At 41.5% G+C, this 17,997-nt stretch overlaps 1 protein-coding gene across 2 annotated transcripts in view; it reads left to right on the plus strand.

The window, feature by feature from the left end:
- Window positions 1-17,997, plus strand: part of TEX26 (testis expressed 26) — a 30,626-nt gene continuing 12,629 nt past the window's right edge. Inside the window, exons 1-4 of one of the 2 annotated variants that reach the window (XM_032879940.1) lie at window positions 1-61; window positions 5,331-5,412; window positions 9,868-10,033; window positions 15,629-15,785. In XM_032879940.1, the coding sequence (XP_032735831.1) occupies window positions 1-61; window positions 5,331-5,412; window positions 9,868-10,033; window positions 15,629-15,785 (466 nt within the window). Of the gene's footprint in view, window positions 62-5,330; window positions 5,413-5,836; window positions 5,921-9,867; window positions 10,034-15,628; window positions 15,786-17,997 lie in introns of those variants that run through there. The other variant, XM_032879941.1, reaches the window with a different exon arrangement.

A 17,997-nucleotide genomic window follows, 5' to 3' on the forward strand; every position in this document is an offset into this window, starting at 1 on the left:
ATGGCACAGCCCGGGCCCGAGGCCGCGTGCCCCTCTCAGAGGGGCCACAAGATTCAGCCAAGTAAGGCTGCAGACCCTGCGGGCTGGCGGGGCAGGGGGGCGGGCTTTCTCCTGGGAAGGGGGTACGCTAGAGCAAGGGCTGCTTTTTGTCTGCAAGGGTGTTTGCCTCCCTCGTATGGGTGGGACTCAATTCATGGATAGTCTTCGAGTCAGAGAGAATGAAATGTTCATGACCTTGTCCTTCTACAGCCTTCGCCATAATTTCTACAGATTCCCTCCCTAAACCATTCAGGTGTTTTTAACCCACCACCCCCACTCCAAGAAGTGCCTAGGAGGAGATGTCAGAAAGGAGGGAATAGTGCCTTTCCAGGAGAACGAGGGCAAAGACAAAGAAGGTACCGAGGTCACACGCTCTGAAAACAACAGACCCAGGGGTGACCTGACCCCCACGCAGTATCTAGGAATAGCACAGAAGGCAGGACCCCTTAGTGGATCTGCAGAGGCAGCATCCCCCCACGTGGCTACAGCCGAGGCTGGGAACTTGGCATTCAGCTGCCACTTCTACCTAACCTTTGTTGATTTCTCTTTCAATGGAATTTTGCATTTTACAGAGGTAGAGCTTTTCATGCTAATTTTGCATTCAAATGCAGCCGGTTTACAAAGTCAGCTTTTTGTGTCCGTGGAGGGAGAGCCATTCTAGCTGTGATACTAGTGGCCTGATTACTGTGTAGTCAGCTCCATTCCTGGTCTTTCTCATGGCAATAATCACCCACTGCAGCCCTCTAGCTGGGTAATTGTGGTTCCATGGTGGCTACAGAGCAGTTGGGAACGGTTCAGCAGCAAAGTCCCTAGAATTGTAGACCAGCCAGAAAGAATGAAATGCATATTTTCAGTCCATTCATCCCTTTGAAAATTAAGGATAGAAAATGAAAATACTTAATTCATACAAAATATACTGAAAACACTCTGTTTCTATATGAAGACAAGGCGAAAAAGAGAAGCAGGGAGGAGAACCTCCTTCCCAGGCTTTCCCCACTACATTCCTTTGGAATCTCTTCCTCTCTTTCCAGCCACCTGTCTGGGTTTCTTTCACTGCTTCCTCTCCCCCTTCTTGTCTGGGGAATGTGAGAGTCCTTCAAGATTAGTTCTACTTGATTTATGACCTCCGTATAGTGGTCATGTCCTACCAAGGGCTTCAAGCCTACAGAAATGTGCCAATGGATTTCTAATCTCTCTCACTCACTCCTAATTTTTGAACCAAAGTATACAGCTGTCTACCAAACAATTCCATTTGGATGTCACAGAAGGGCCTCGAACTAATATGTACAAAATGATACTCCTCGTCCTCCTAGACTTTGCAGGCCCGTTAGGAGGGTGCCTGCTGCTCAAGGGAGAAGGGAGGGCAGCTTCATTGACACCTTACTTTGATCAGCAAGGCTCATTGATTCTGCCCCAAAGATCCCCTTCCCATGGGCAAGTTTAACTCTTTCTGCCCAATCTTGGGGCTCTACCAGGCACTCTGTGCCACTCCATCTTCCACTGCTAAAAGTGTCATGCTCCAAAAGGTGGGACTGAGGTGTCACTGCCTAGCTTTGGTCCAAAAATAAGGTGAGGTTGGCAATGATTCCCATGGGCTACTTGCTATTGAACTGTATTACTAGATATGGGCTTGTAATTGCTGTTACTGGTTTGAAGGACCGCCATTAATAACCATGAACTGATGGATGGCTTGGAACAAAGGAAATTTATTGTTTCACATTCTGGAGGCCAGAAGTCCCAAATCAAGGTGCTGGCATGGCTGCATTTCCAACAGTAGCTCAGGGGCAGAAGCCTTTCTTGCTTCTTGCAGCTTCTGGGGGCTGTCAGCCTTCTTGTGGGCTCCTCACTGTGTCTGGACCTCAATGGTCACATCGCCTACTCTTCTGTGTGAAATCTCCCTCTGCCTCTTATGAGGGCAGTGAAATGGCCTTTAGGGCCCACCACTAATCCAGCATGATCTCCTCATCTCCAGATGTGTCTGCAAAGGCCCCTTTTCCTTATTTGGTACCATGCCCAGGTTCTGGGGTTTGGATGTGGATGCATCTTTTGGGTCCCTGTTCAGCCTACTCTAAATGCTTGAATCCACCATCCCCTTTAATCCTCCCAACAGCAAGGCAAACTTAGAATTATCAGGGACTGTTCATACCTGCCCACCTATTGGGTTATTGTGGAGGATAAAACAAGTTTCCATATGCAGAAATGCCCTGTAAAGTGTCATATAATATGCACAGGCTAGTTACTATTTTATAATATTTTCAAAACCTCATAATACATTTTCATAATTGTGAATACCTCCAGGGGTGGTAAAGCACCAGGGTAAAGCGGGACAAACCAGACCTCGCAGACCTGTCTTCTCCGGCCTCGCTCACATTGGGCCACTCGCCAGGTCTCAGACTTTCACATCTCATGCCCCTCCCTCTGAAAAATGCTTCACTTCACATCCTTCTGTGGTCCCTGTCCAATGCCTACTTTAAGCCCTGGTTCAGAAGCTACCTATTCTGAAATGAAGTACCTCCAGGACCCAACCTCGATGCCCATTCTCTCATCCAGCCAGAAAGATTGGCACCTTCTGTGGGAACTACCATGGCACACGGCCCAACAGTGAGTCTCTAGCTTGTACTCACTGGAGATACACTGTCTCCTTACTCACCTGGGAGTTCCCCAAGGCCAGGAACAGGATCTCTCTGTCCTAGGGCCTACCAGGGAGCTTGGTCCATGGGAGGGGTTCAGGACTTGACTGTAGAATGAACAGAAAATGAAAGAAGGTAGAAACAGGAAGACAGAATCCTGAGAGAGGTGGACACAGAGTTACATAGGAAAACACCGAGGTACTTAATGAGAATGAAGGCAAAAGCAGGCGGTGGCACATTCTGGAAATCGGTGTTTTAGAATATTATGATTATAGATTTTAAAGTTATTATTTCTGTCAATGAAGAGGATTAATTCTAATAACATTGTATTTTCAGAAGCTGTGTCAATGGAAGTAGGAAGCACAGACACAGAGCTGACATAAAGACTTTTAGTAAGAAAAGTCATTAAACAAAAAACTGTAGGAAGATGTACCAGCAATTGTGCATCTCGTCATTCTAGCCATCCAAGCGGGTTAGAATTAGGGAGAGGGAAGTCCACTTGGTCTCAGGTCCTATAGGCAGCTGGACATGGCCTCTCCTGTGCCTGATGCCTTCTGGAATAGGATCTTAGCAATAGGAGGCTGCCAGCCCCCAGCCTGTCCTCAGGAAGTGGAAAGGCCCCAGATAGGGACACCCGGAGGTGGATCTGGCTTGCCCATGTGATTGATGGGGAGATGTTACCTGGATGTTGTGTTGCCAGGGTTTTTGAGGCCTATTGTGGGTCTAGCAGGAAATTGGTCTGGCCTGGGTTAGTACTGTTTGCTTTAGGAAGGAGAGAGTGAAATGGTGTGTGGTCTCTGAGCAGAGGATCTTTCCTGAGCCTTCCAAGAGTCGCCCTCTGAGGTTCAAATCAGGTTAAGTGAAGGTTTCTTTTAAGAGCAGCTCTGCCTCCCAATTTCTTCCCACTTACTTGTTCATACTTGGAATTCTCTGAACAAAGAACATTCAATTCTACAATTGGAACAAAATGCTTGAAAGCACGAAGTGACTCTCACTAAAGCAGCAGCGTCAGAGAAGAACGTCGTTTCTTGTCGAGTGGGTTCTGGGCGGGGACACCGGGAGTGTGTGTGAGCAGCAGCACAGAGTGGAGCGTGCGGGGGCTAGACTTTTGTTAGACGGGGGAAGCTGGTGGAGGTGAATCCCAGCCAGAGAGAAGGCGGTGGGGAAACTGTCACAGAGCAGCAGGTCCAGCTGCCTGGCTGCCTGCAAGGGCCTGTTAAATTGGGAACAAGAGCTGGTTGGGAGATGAGGAGATGAGACAGAAAGAAACACACAGACAGCAAAATCTAAATGTTTGGTCAGGGCCCCATATGCTAGGCAGTACAGAGAGATTTTAGGATTCTTTGGGAACTGAAGATGTATTCGAGAAGAACACTTTATAGCAATTGTATTTAGGATGCACAAGTGGGAACATCACAGACAATGAGGTGGCCATGGGGGTCTAGCAGAGAGAAGCTAGACCCCAGACAGCAGTGTATTCAGACATGAAGTTTCATGTCTGAATACACTTCTATTTATGTAAAAGAGTAACAGGTGAATTGCCCAGGTAGGAAGAATGAGAGAACAACTAAGTTAAATTTAAAATCTTTACTCCTAAGAAGTGGGGTGGCACTTCGTGGACAATGGGAGGTTGGGGCAGTTATATTCTGTTGTTGTGAGCATGTGCCCCATGGTTAATTCTCTGTCTTTGTCTTTGTGGACCCAGTCCCCTACATTTGCCATAGGCCGTCCTTACCCCCTGCCTCCTGGAAATCCCTCCTTCCTGTGGCCTTCAGGACACCACGTACTCTTGCTGACTGCTCTCCTCTGCCGGCCTCCTCCTCTGATTCTCCTTCTCCCCAACCTCTTGACGCTAGTATGCCAAAGGCCTTTAGACTGGTCTCCTCCAGCTCTCCTCTTCTCTTGATCCCACCCACGCTCACCACTTTAAATCTCACCTGTGCTGTGGAATCCGGTGCCATCATGAGCAAGAATCCATTAGAGCTTCTCCTGATGAGTTGGAGGGCTTTCCCGTATGACACCATTCCGTGACAGAGAGAAGATGATGAATTAGGAGGCCACTTTAGTAAAACAAGATGGTGAAAACTAAAACCCAATGTCGAAGTATTTATAAATCTCTAGGTCATTGTATCAGGAGATGTTAAAGCATGGAAAGAAACCAGCACTGTTGTTCACATGGGGTGGGAGGAGGGCTGAGGAGGAGAGTGACAATGAACAGAGGGAGGAAGGAGAGAGGAGAATGTGCCCAGGATAAAACGGGACATGTGAGCCTTGTGTAAAATCATGTCATGTGTGTATAGGTGGATCTTCTACAATGCGTGGGAAGCTGATCACTAAAGTCATAGTGGGCGCCTTAAAGTGATAGCAGGTCAAAAAACTTCGTTTTATATTTTTAGGTGTTGCCTTAACACTTTAAAATAGCATGTATGAGTTCTAAGGAAAAACAATGGACCTGTTTCTCTTTAGGGAGGAACTCAGATCATTTGATTGAGTTTTCCCCTTTCCTATAAGAGGCCGCAAGTTGGCCTTTGTTCCTTTAGACTTTCAATCACTATCCAAAAATTATTTTCTTTTGCAAAATTATTTTAATTATGAAAACAACATATAATGGAAATATTCTGGTTTGTCACATTTCAAACTGTTTTGTCGTCTTTTTAGCAGGTGATGCCACCTGGGATTCCTATGCCACCACCATGAGGACCGCATACACGCCGAAGACCGGAGCCGTGCCTGCTTTAATTCGGTAGATCCCAATTTGTGTCAGGTTGATGTACACAGCTTAAACTGTTCACCTGCATTCTATTATTCAAAGTCCAAAGCCAAGAGAAAGAGTAATCAGAGAAGGCTTATAAAAATGTCCACACGGAGAGCCTATTGCATGCACAGTGCTTCTCCAAGCACCAGATAGCCTCCCCGCTTAAGACAGTATCCAGACCTCTTACAGGAGAACTAAGAAAAGGAACATATGGGTCCTTCATAAAGTCACTGCAGGTCATGCTTTACAACAGAGCCAGTATATAGGTTAATGGAATTGTGCTACCTAAACATGGAGTATGAATCGAATCTATTACCTAGTACCTAGTAGGCAGGCGGTAACTATTGAGTGAATGGCCGAATGAAGAACGGTTAGCACTTCTATCACCAACACTGCTCTGGGAAGCTGGACGGCCATAACCCACTCACCCTGACCTTCACTTCTCCACTTACTGCTTCCTCAGATGGCTTACAGCTTCTCCATTTCCACCTGAATTGTGAGTGGTGAGAATTTCTGTCCATCAGCTGCCTCTTTAAGCTCATTAGTGGGTGAGTGAGAGTGGGGTCAGGAAAACCCTGTCATCATTCCTTGCATCCACGGTGGGTGGGAAATCAGCATGGAGACACTTCACCTGCCTGTGTGAACTGTTCCCAATAAAAAGGATCTTTTCACTCCAAGAGTTTGAGTTGTCGAGAAGTCAAATGGGGTATGGGCAAGACGTGGCTGAAGAGTAATGCAGAAATGGGTTTTAGCCTCTGCTCCCTGCTCCTCCCCTTATTATCTCTTCTACTTTCGGCAGGTAACAAGCCAACTATGGCTCAGTTTTATGGTTGACGAAGTGGGCGTGATGATCCTGCCTCAGGTGGTGGTTCTGAGGATGGAATAAAGGCACTAGAACGGTGACTAGCATCAAGAAGTTACTCAAAAATTTTCGTTCATTTTTTTTTCCCCAGCATAATATCTGATAGACTTCCAAACACTACAGGCCCGCAAGACTCTTGATATCTGACTTCCTGGCTATCCCACTGAGTTACATTATGTCCTCTAACTGGGAGATTTATCATCTCATGGTAATGATCATGCCAGCTTCCCAGTCAGTAACAGTTGTCTCAAGAAGAAACATTTGGGATAAAAGCCAAAAACAAATGGGTACTAATGGAGTCTAGGTCAGTGGTCTTCAAATTTGCGTATTTTTTAAGTTCACAGAAAACTTTTTATTATAAATTCAAATGATTGTGAAAGATGAATTGCATAGCCCATCCTAAACATTGACATTTTAAACTAAAACTATGAAGTCATTAAAAAATATATAGCCAATGGGTAACCTAAACACCTTAACTTACCGATACTTACTATGATCTTTTTAAAAAATACACAAACTCTTCTTCAATAGACCATTTCATTCCTTTTGCTTCTTGAGCTCTTATTCCACTCCACTTCCTGCATAGACTCTTACCCTGCTGTAATATATTTTGTGTTTGAAAGCAATTTATTGATCACTGCATTATACTTTGCTGAAACTATTTTAGTATATTAATTAAAATTAATTTTTAAACATGTTATGTGACCCTAAGTACTGAGTTACCGTAATTATTTTTAGTACACAGTTGCTCAAAGCAATAAATATATTACAAATGTTAATAATTACTAAACACAAAAAGTAAGCTCTTTGGAATTGTAACTTAACGAGATAAATGTGACTATTCTGTTTGCAATTAATTTATGTATCCAGTTTAAAGTGTTATTATTTTTGGAATGGAACTGCGTTCAGCATCCTTTTTTTTCTACTTCTCATGTTTATTTTTCAATTTATAGATGCTAGTGTTGAGCAAACTGGTTCATATAAATAAATAGATGTGAATGAAAGGAGTTAAGTGTGGTGTTGTCATTCAAGACTTTGAACTCTTTCTAAGTTATATGCCAGAAATTATATGGTGGTTTTTATGACTGAGCAGCTGACAACTTGGTTGGGTTAGTCTTTTGGTTTTATTGAAAGGAAATAATTAGATGATATGCCATCCAGTTATTGAGTTATTCCCTAACTCATTTTCGGAGAAGTATTCTGAAAAGCTACATCTTAATACATGACTATTAAATTACATCAGTTGTTCTTTCACTTGGGAGAAACTTGTTTAATATATTTTTTCCAATTTTGTTGAGGAACAATTGACATGCATCACTGTATAAGTTAAGACATACGGTGCGATGGTTTGATTTACATACATTGTGAAATGATTGCCACAATAGATTCAGCTAATACCCATCTTCTCTTATAGATACAAATGAAACATTTACTCTGCATTTAATGAGAGAGAAAGTTCTACCTGTTGAAAATTAATTGATCTGGCAAGCCAGCATGTACTGCCATATGTCATTACATATTTTACAATATAGATAAAATGAGGAATGGCTGTATTGGATTAAATATTTCATAATATGTTTGGGTTTAAAAAAAGACAAGTACCCAATTGAATGGCGGATACAAAAATCTGAAGGAAAAAAATAACAAAACTTTTGTGTATCGGTTTTATCTAGTGAATCTTTCAAATTTGCTAATCTCAGAAAAGATCCCAGTTATGTTTCAAAGTATCAGCATTGCCATCCTGTACTACTTCACCTGTTCAGAGATACTCTTCTTTCTAGCTAATGACATGTCCTAGGGATTGTTTTTTTAAACTGAAAAAAATCTTTAAATATGTAGGGAAAAGAGTCATTTGAAGCACTCTATATTCTCTGCTCTCTTCTCAGAGGGCTCTCCTTAAAGAGGGCTGAGCATTCTGTAATGGTTAGGAAATGAAAAACTAGACATTACTCTTAGCCACAGAACTCTACAGTGTACCTAAATTCAGGACATCCCCACATGGACCACATGTCCTGTTTAGAGAAATGCACTCCCTCTCTCGTCCCCTTTCCGCATGCCCTCCTCACCCTCTCAGACCTCCAAAGGCAAGCCCAAAGTAAGGGTATGGGATTTTAATGAAACTGAAGTCATCAAAGGCACATGAAGATTTTCCAAAGGCAACACAGCACAGATAGCTTTAAGGGAGTTGATTTTCAGATCTCCATCTCTCAGTGTATTCTTTCTTAACATGCCTCTGCCTGAAAACAAACCTCAGTACCTACACAGGGGCTTTCTGTCTCCCATCTTTCTCTTCCTTGTGTCATGGTTAGATGTTACAACTTCACTTTCATTCAGGACCACAGTCCTACCTGAGCCTACACATCTGAACGATAAGTAAAATATTCCATCATCCAGATGTATCCCACTTTCCAGATGTTTGGTTTCTTAAAGACAGTATCTAGGCTGTCTTTAAAGAAACCCAGGCTTCTTTAAGTCCAACCCAGGCTTCTTTAAAGAAAAAGCCAATATGAAATATTTTAGACGTACACAAAAGAATATACAATAAATTCCTAGCCATTATCCACCTACAATAATCAACACATTGACACTTTTTATGTATACCTTCCACCCAGCCTTCCCACTGGATAATGTTGAAGCAAATTCCAGGCATTATATCATTTTAATTCAAAATATTATTTTTATGTATCTCTAAAAGATAAGGATGCCTTAAAAATATGAAACAATACCATTGTCTCAGCTCAAAAAGAAACAATTCCTTAGTATCAAATGGCCAATCAGCAAATTTCCCCCAATGTCTCATAATTAAAAAAAAAAAGTCAGTTAGAAATTAAATCCAAATAAGTTCTACACATTGCATTTGGTGATGGTTTTTTAACCTCCTTTAATCCACAGGTTCCCTTTTCTTTTCTGAGAATTTCTTTGTTAAAGAAATAGATCATTGTTCTGGATTTTTCTGATTTCACCCCCATTCTGTTGTTTAAAATATTCTTCTTTTCATGCACTTCCTATAATCTACTATTTCAAAGACTTCATCTGATTCAGCTGGGTGTTTTGACAAAAATACCAGATAGGTGTTGTGTATGTCCATCCAGGGCACATGATAGCTGGTGGACCCTCTTCTTGAACTGTGAGTAGGAACTGGTGACCATTGGCTGGATGCATAATTTCATTATGGCCTTGCAAACTAGTGATATCCCAGTTCTTCCGTATCTTCCTTTTATTAACTGGAATACTTTCATAGAGGGAAACATTTCTTCACCAAGCATTTGATTACACTGAAGTACTGTTTATGGGGGAGGGTATCTGCTCTTTAAAAAAATTAATTGAAAAAATTACTGAATTTCAGATGGCTGTTCTTTTAAATTCCATTTTAGGCTTCCCATACGTTTGTGAAGAACTGTCCTAAGGTACAGGATTGTTTCTTTTCAAGGGAATCTGGAAATTAAATTATTTCTGGCACCAAGTGTTGAACCAGACAATATTTTAAAAAAAAAGTTATAAGCAAAAGTATTTGATATGTATACCGCTGTGAGATTTGGTATTTAATCCCCTATTCTGATTTCCACTATCTTTTCTCATAGCCAAAAAAGTATCAGAAGACTAGGATATACATATTCTCTTAGTGACCCTATTCCCAATCAGACACAGTACAATGATGAGTATGTTTGGAAATCACATTCTAAAGAAGATTTGGTCAAAATTGGGACTTCAAGAGGAATGAGAAGACACAAATGTCACCCCAGTCAAGTAAGCTAATATCTACATATCTATTTAATTTAATGCTGTATCAGTAATCCATAAGAATGAGAGTCTAAATATATCCCAAATTCTTCATCTGTAGTTATGGTACTACTTATACTATTTTTTACCTACCTTCTCACATTTATTTCTAACCACTTCTCCCTTATCCTCCAAATTTCTAAAAAGATTTAAAAAAAATTGAAATTCACAGGGCATAACTTTAGCCATTTTAACATGAAGAATTCATTGACAATTAGTACATTCGTAATGTTCTGTAACTACCACATTTATCTCATTCCAAAACATTTCCATCATCCAAAAGGAAACCCCACACCCATTAAGAAATTACTTCCTGCTTCCCTCTTCCCTAGCCTCTGGCAATTACGAACCTACTTTCTGTCTCTGTGGATGACATATTCTGGATATTTTTTACGGAGAATCATACAATGTTGACCCTTCGTGTTTGGCTTCTGCACTTAGTATAATGTTTTCGATGTTCATCTACCCTGTATCATCTATCAGTGCTTCATTCTTTTTTATGGTTCCCTTTTATGGTTGAATAATTCTCTATTGTATGTGTATACCACAGTTTGTTCACTCATTTTTCCATTGATGGACATCTGGGTTGTTTCCACCTTGTGGTTATTGTCAATAATGCTGGCACTAAGTATTTGTGTTTGGCATTATGCATTCTCAAACTCCCAGATCTTTTGTCATCTTGTTTATCTAGAATCCCTTCTCCTGTCCACCAAAGAAACGTATACATTCTTTAAGATGCAGCTTAAAGAGAGCTGTCTCTAATTCCCTTCTCCTCTAGATGGAAATAGACTCTCTTCTGGGCACTATATACCCTTCTTCTACCGTAGAAAGTAATGCTCAACTATAGTAAAGGATTTAATTTACTTGGCTTTCTCTTGGAAAGGCACCTGGATGCATTCAATAGACATTAGGTGGTAGAATGAGAAGGATTTGGTGACTGAAAAGATCTAAAAGACAAGGAAGAGAAAAGAATGAAGGATAACGTTTCTGTTTTTGGCTTGGATGGCTAGGTGTAAGCTGTTACTGTTTGCTGAGCTGGAACGTGGGAAGGACCAGGTTTGGTGGGAAAGGGCATGGGAGAAATGTGAGTTCAGCTGAAGACATGTTGATTGAAAATTTGTCCAACGAGCAGTTGCATGTACAGGTCTGGAGTCTGTGTGGGAGAGGAGAGGGGTAGATGTAGACTTGGGAATCGTTAGTACATACATACCCTGTTTAACTTGGCTCTTCATGGCACCCATTTATTTTAATGAATTTACCCCTTAAATATTTGCCTTGAGATCTTAAAATTAAAGAAAAGCAGTTAGTTACAATATTATACTGTGTAGTATACACACACACACACACACACACACATATACATACACACACAAACTTTTATTTTCCCTTTAGGGGTGTTGACGGCTCCCAGCCAAGGAGAGCTAGTGTGACTGGGTGTCCTGTGCATTCTCAGCCAATGGGCAGTAGTGAGGCAGATGGCCCTGTACACTTTCAAACAATGAGGGTTCCACACCAGGCTGCAGCCGCTCCAGCACGTGAATGCTCTTCCCCTCGACCTGGATTGAGGGCGTGCTGCATTGTTTACTCTGCTGAGCTCTCTTGCTCTGCCATTTATTGTTTTTGTTGAATGGTTTTGACTGTGGCTCAGGGCCTGAACTAGGATGAGACTAGCAGATGCTCTCGCTCTGCTAACAAACAGGATTTGCTTCTAAAGAACAGTTGTCCTGGGAGTTAAAATGTAGACTGTGGTTGGGAGCTCCTTCCAGGAAAGGGTGGTGAGAGGGGCGCCTGAAGCCTCTGCCTTCAGCTCAGGTCATGATCCCAGCGTGCTGGGATCGAGCCCCACATTGGGTTCTCTACTCAGCAGGGAGCCTGCTTCCCCTTCCCTCTCTGCCTGCCTCTCTGCCTACTTGTGATCTCTGTCTGTCGAATAAAAAAAAAAAGAAAAAAGAAAAAGGTGGTGAGAAACAAGGGCCGGCTGATATATTGGTGGCAATAGGGATTCATCCAAGTGTGGGCAGTTGGGTGGAAAACAGGCTGGGGGTGGATGAGTGTTGCCTCAGAGGACTAGCACTACCAGGATGAGGATATAGATGTGTGTGCCTGATGAAGCCTTTGGGAATCCCTAGGTTTGAGGTACAGGGTGAAGAAAGAAGCTGTAAATTGAGACAAAGGAGCAGCCCCAGAGGAAAGCCTGAGAGATGTGGTATCTGAAATGCCTGGGAAAGGGATACAAGAGTGATCCATCATCATGTAACTTATCTCTGCTATCTGCGGAGTGTCCCACCAGAAGTCACTGGTGACTGCAAGTCCCATTCAGGATATTGGAAAAAAGCAACTTAGCTGGGCTTACCAGTGACTGGGAGGGTAAAGTCTTCAGGCAGTGGATAGTTATGTGTACTACCTTTTTATTTACTTATGTAAGCAACCAATATTTACTGAGTGCCTAGTATGGGCCAGACACTCTTCTGAGCCTGGGGATGTAGCAGTGAACAAAACAGGAAAACACCCCTATCTTTGTGGAGCTTACACTTTAGTTGGGGAGACGATATCTGATGATAAATATAACACACAGGCAGACTGTAATGTGCCATAAAAGATTAGAAAGTGATAGTTTTATGGGAAAAAAATGAAGAGAGTAAAGGGGATCCAGAGTGGAGTGGGTGGGGGAAGGGTTTGCAATTTGGGATGGGATAATTTGGGGATGTGTTGTTTAGATGGTGACATTCACACCAAGACTTGAAGGAGGTGAGAGAGAAAGCCATGCTGATATCTGGGAGAGAACCTCTCTCTCTTTCAAAGGCAAAGCCTTAAGACAGGAGCATGTCTGGTGTTTAAGGAATTGGGAGGAAATCCTTGTGGCTGGAGTGTGATGGATAAAGGAGAAGGAGGAGGAGGTGAGGACAGAAAACAAAGAGGAGGAGGGTTGGGAGGGGATGAGGGATAGAGGTGTGCTGAGTTGGGGGAAGTAAATCATGTAGAGCCCTATAGGCCATTGTGCATGGACTGTGACTATGACTCTGAAACATGTGAGGAGCCCCTGCAGGATTTTGAGAAGGGGGGGTCACGTGATTACGCTTTAACAGGAGTGCCCTGGCCGAGAGTAGACTATCAGAGAGTAGATGTGGAAGCCGAGATACTGGCTAGGAGGCAATTGCAATAATCCAGGAGATAAATGCTGATGGCTCAGTCAGACTAGGGTGTTAGGAGTGGTTGGGAGCAATGATTAAATTCTAAATATATTTCATAGGCAAACAAGGTTTTCTGATGTAAAGAATGTGGAATGGGAAGCAAAGAGATGGACCAAGAATGACTCTAGGGATTTAGGTCTAAAGAGAGGCAAGGTTGGAGGGATCATTAACTGAAATGTAGAATATTCAAGACTGAGGGGCATGCTCAGGGGTTCAGGCATGGGAATGTGGAGTTAGAGGTATCTAAGCTTCCAAAAGCACATCTATAGGAGGACGTTGATATAGGGATCTGAGTTGAAGGAGAGGTCTAAGGTGTAGATAAGTAAGAGTCTCTGTATGTGAAATAAAATGAGACTGGATGAGATCATTAAGCTAGAAAAGAGAAGAGGTTCAAGGACCAAACCTTGGAGCGCTTCACTTTTCAGAGGCCAGTGAAAGAAGTAGCGAAAGGGACTGAAGAAGAGGCAGCCAGTTGTGAAGGAGAAAACCCAACAGAGTGTGTTGTACTAGAAGCCAAGTGAACAAAATGAAGGACTGACCATTGTGTGAAATGATGCTGGCAGGTCAAAGAAGATGAGGATAGAGTTGGCCATTGATTTTAGCAGAATGGAGTTCTTTGGTTGCCTTGACAACAGCAGTTGTGGTGGAAGAATGCTTGGTTAGTGTGAGATGGAAAGCTTCTTGGGGAACTGGCTGAGTCTAGATTTGGGGTGGGAAATGTGCAAGATGAGTCTGGAACATCTTGTCATGCCACATAGCAAAAAAAAAAAAAAAAAACATAAAAAACTACTAGAGTTATATTAAAATTAAAGAAGTACCTACAGGCCAAAAATGATTTGAGCTTCTATAAAGATAATATATGCAATAGATTGAAACACATCAAATATGCTTAGATCTGTGAGTTCTGTAAACACACACACACACACACACACACACACACAAAAACTGGTGACACTTTCAGAGGATGATAAAAACCAATTCATTATCTTAAAAACTGACAAAGGGGAAAAGATCAAGCTTTTCTTTCTGCCTTATCTATATGAACTATGCCACTGGTAAGCTAAATGTAGATGAGGGAAAATGTCTCTTTATAAGCATATTCTAGCTAATAAATGAAAAAGAAATGATGGAATATCACCCCTTTGTATCCATTAATCTAGGCATTAAGCATCAATAGCTGCTAACATCACACAAAGAGAAACAGCTGTAGTTTATAGTCCTTCTTGCCACATACAGTCTTGCCAAAGGGATTTATCCCACGTGTAAGTCAGTCTGGATCTAGCTGTCAATTACAGGAAATACAGGGAACAGAGGAACTTGTTAACCTGCATAATGTGTATGCATTCCACACAATCCGGAGTGTGGGAACCTCTTCACGTCAAATGGCATTTTTTCTTCAATAGATTATAAGGGAAAGAAGGGAACGGAGAGGGACCCTGAAGATTAAGACACTTCAAAGACACATTTTGGGGACAGGGAATATATGTAACTATTTGGGAGAAATTTCAGTAAAAGGCAGACTGAGTAACACCTTAATAACTAGAAGGGAAGGTAGGGTGAAGAGAGAGTTTTCCTTTCTAAGAGAAATAAAAGCAAGCTTGGATATTGGCAACCATGACCCCAAAGAGAGGGAGAAATGGAAGTTGCAAGAGAGGAGTGAGAATTTTGGGGGTCATGGGCCATCTTGGGCTAAACGCAGTGGACTGTGGTGTACCAGACACAGTGGGCCCTGCTAAAAGCACCTGCTGCTCCATTCCCATCACAGCATAAGTGAGTGCAGATGTGGTAGCTGGGTGGTGTGATGGGCTGCGTGTGGAGGTTCTCATCAGAGGACTTCAGTTTTCTCAGGGAAGTAGGAAGCAAGGTTATGAGAGAGTGGGAATATGGAAAGAGGTGCTGGAGGTTTCAAGTTTCATAATCATAAAACTTCTTTGCAGACAAAGACAAAGAGAGAGCCTGCCCTCTGCCCTCCTACATGCTCATTCTGAGGCCTCTCCATGGGAGGCTGGGTGTGTCTCGAAACTTGGGGCTCTGAGGGGAGGCAGCAGCTATCTGCTTGGGCACTTAGAGCCAAAGCTAGCATGGGTCTTCTCCTCTGGTCTTGGCTGGAGATTTTTGGTTGCAAGTACAACTCTTTGGACTTTGCAGTCACTTTTTCTTGTCTCAATATGAAAAAGTCAAAGAAATTACAAAGTACCTGTGTTACAGCTGTGTAAATTGTTGGTTCCTGTTGACAGGCTCCTGCAAACAATGCAGTGTGGTAGCGGGGTATAAAGGACCCAGAGGAATATGTACACACAGATATTCAGAGTCTTCATTCAATTAGGGGAACCCATATGGATTTTCTTAAAAACTGTGTTTGTATTCATAGGACGTCTTTCCCTGGACACTACCTCAAGGTCAACCAGCAGCATCAATAAAGAGCTATCTCCCTTGGAAAATAGCTGCTACAGAGGAAGAGGTTAGGAAGGCAATATCAAATCAGTTTGTTACCAATACTAGAAGAGATTTTGTGGACAAAGCAAAAGGTAAACGTGTTCATTTTTCTCCTTTTCCTGGTTACGTGATGTGCACTGGAGTTGCTGTGGTGAACACCCCAGATGCGGTGTCTTCTCTCAAGGAACTCACAATATAGACACAGAAAAAGGCAATTTGGTAAACAAAGACAGTCAAGTATGAAAAGGTGCACCATGTGGAAAATGCTGTGGGCACACACAATAGGACATGTAGCCTAAAGGGACAGCCTTCCTGGGCCTGAAAAACAAGGATGGAAGAACCTGGAGAAGATGAAGTGGTCAAGTGAAACATGCTGTTTCCAGTTATTGTTATTTTTTAAAAATTGAAACGTACTTCTATTAAACTAATGCATGTATACAGTGAAATCAAATTGTAGCATAAGGGCTTATTACAAAATAACAGCCGTTCTTTGACCCCATTGATAATCAGTTCAATCCTTTTAACTGTTTCTTATGTAATCCTCTATATTTTAAAATTTTATGCATATACTGCTATTTTCTTTTTAAGATTTTATTTATTTATTTGACAGAGACATAGCAAGAGAGGAAACACAAGCAGGGGGAGTGGAAGAGGGAGAGGCAGGCTTCCAGCTGAGCGGGGAACCTGAAGCAGGGCTTGATCCCAGGACTCTGGGATCATGACCCAAGCCAAAGGCAGATGCTAACACCTGAGCCACCCAGGCACCCCTATACTGCTATTTTTGATTCATCAATTTTAGACATTATTATTATTGACTTCCTGTTATGGTGGTTAAGGATTTGGCTCTCCTGTAACTCTTTCTCACACCCCTTCCATCCATTCTCTCAAAAATTATATTACAAATTCTTGCTTAATTCATTGCTAATATTTATATTATGATGATATGAAGATATGATTATGTAATCATTCACCACTGAGCCAGGTGGTACTTTATGATTGTTTCCTTTCCTTTACATTTTCTTTTTTTTTAATTTTGTTTTTTTTACCAGAGTTAATAATTGACTTTTTTTTTTTATATGCTTAGTCTTCTATGTTCCTGTCACTACTTTTTTCCAAATACTTTGTCACATACTTACCAGGATTTTTTCCAAACACAGTTTCAAACATTCTACCACTTCCAGTTGTTTTCCTACAGGTCATCTTTCTGACACCCTTCATCATTTTCCTCTAACCTAGACTGGTTGTTTTGTGGGTTTGCTCACCAAATGTGCCCTGGGACTTCCTTTTTCATCATTCTGGGAATTGCTTTGGCCTCTGCCTGCATTGGATCTTGTTTCCTCTTCTTCATTCTTATCCCTCTTCCCTGGTTTTGGTGAACCACATCTTCTAGTAGTTTCCTAAGAAAGAGTGCATGGGAGGAACTTTTTTGAGTGTGTGCTTCCCAATTTGGAAATATCCTTTTCTCTTCCTTATATTTGTCTGATAGTTTGGCTGGATATAAAATTCTAGGATGTTAATCACTTTCCCTAAGAATCCATTCCTCCAAATGTTTTCTAGCATCCAGGATTTCTTTTGTAGAAGACTGATGCCGTTTTGATTCCTGACCCTGTTGTATTTTTTTTTTTTCTAAAAGCGCATAAGATCCTTTCTTTATTCCTGACATTTAAATTTCACAACTGTATGCACTAGTAATAATCTTTTGCCAATGATTATGTTGGGCATTCAGGGGGTCTAGAAGCTATAGTCATATCCTTCAATTCTGGGCATTGTTTCCTGCATAGTTCCTTCCTACTTTTTTCCCATCTCTTTTTCCTGTTCTCTTCTGGGACTCTTATTTGTTGGATTGATCCTCCAATTTTCTTACCTTTTCTCTCCTAGTATCTTTCTCTTTGCATTTTTCTTCTGCTAACTTGAAAAATTCTTTACCTTTTAATGTAATTCTTCTGTTGAATTTTTAGTGTCCAATCTCTTATTCTCCTTCTTGCTAATTTTTTTGTTCGATGAATAAAATTAATAAGGATATTTACTGCAATATATAGACCCCTGCCCTCAACATGATTATTTTTTTAAACAGCATTCTATTTTTGTTTTATATATGTAGTAATTCTTACAAATTTTAGGATATTTATGATATACTTAATTTTCAACATTTTCATCTATTCCTTGCTTTGTCTCTATTTTATCTGAATGTTTTAATGGTCTAATGAAAATCTGATCTTTTCAAATTTACAAGAGAGCAGAGGCAGATTTACTATGATGCTTATAAAACTTGTCTCAATTCTGTGGACACTTCTGTTTCTTGAT

Source organism: Lontra canadensis, unplaced genomic scaffold (genome assembly GCF_010015895.1).
Source record: "Lontra canadensis isolate GAN:19392208 unplaced genomic scaffold, GSC_riverotter_1.0 scaffold67, whole genome shotgun sequence".
Taxonomy (NCBI): domain Eukaryota; kingdom Metazoa; phylum Chordata; class Mammalia; order Carnivora; family Mustelidae; genus Lontra; species Lontra canadensis.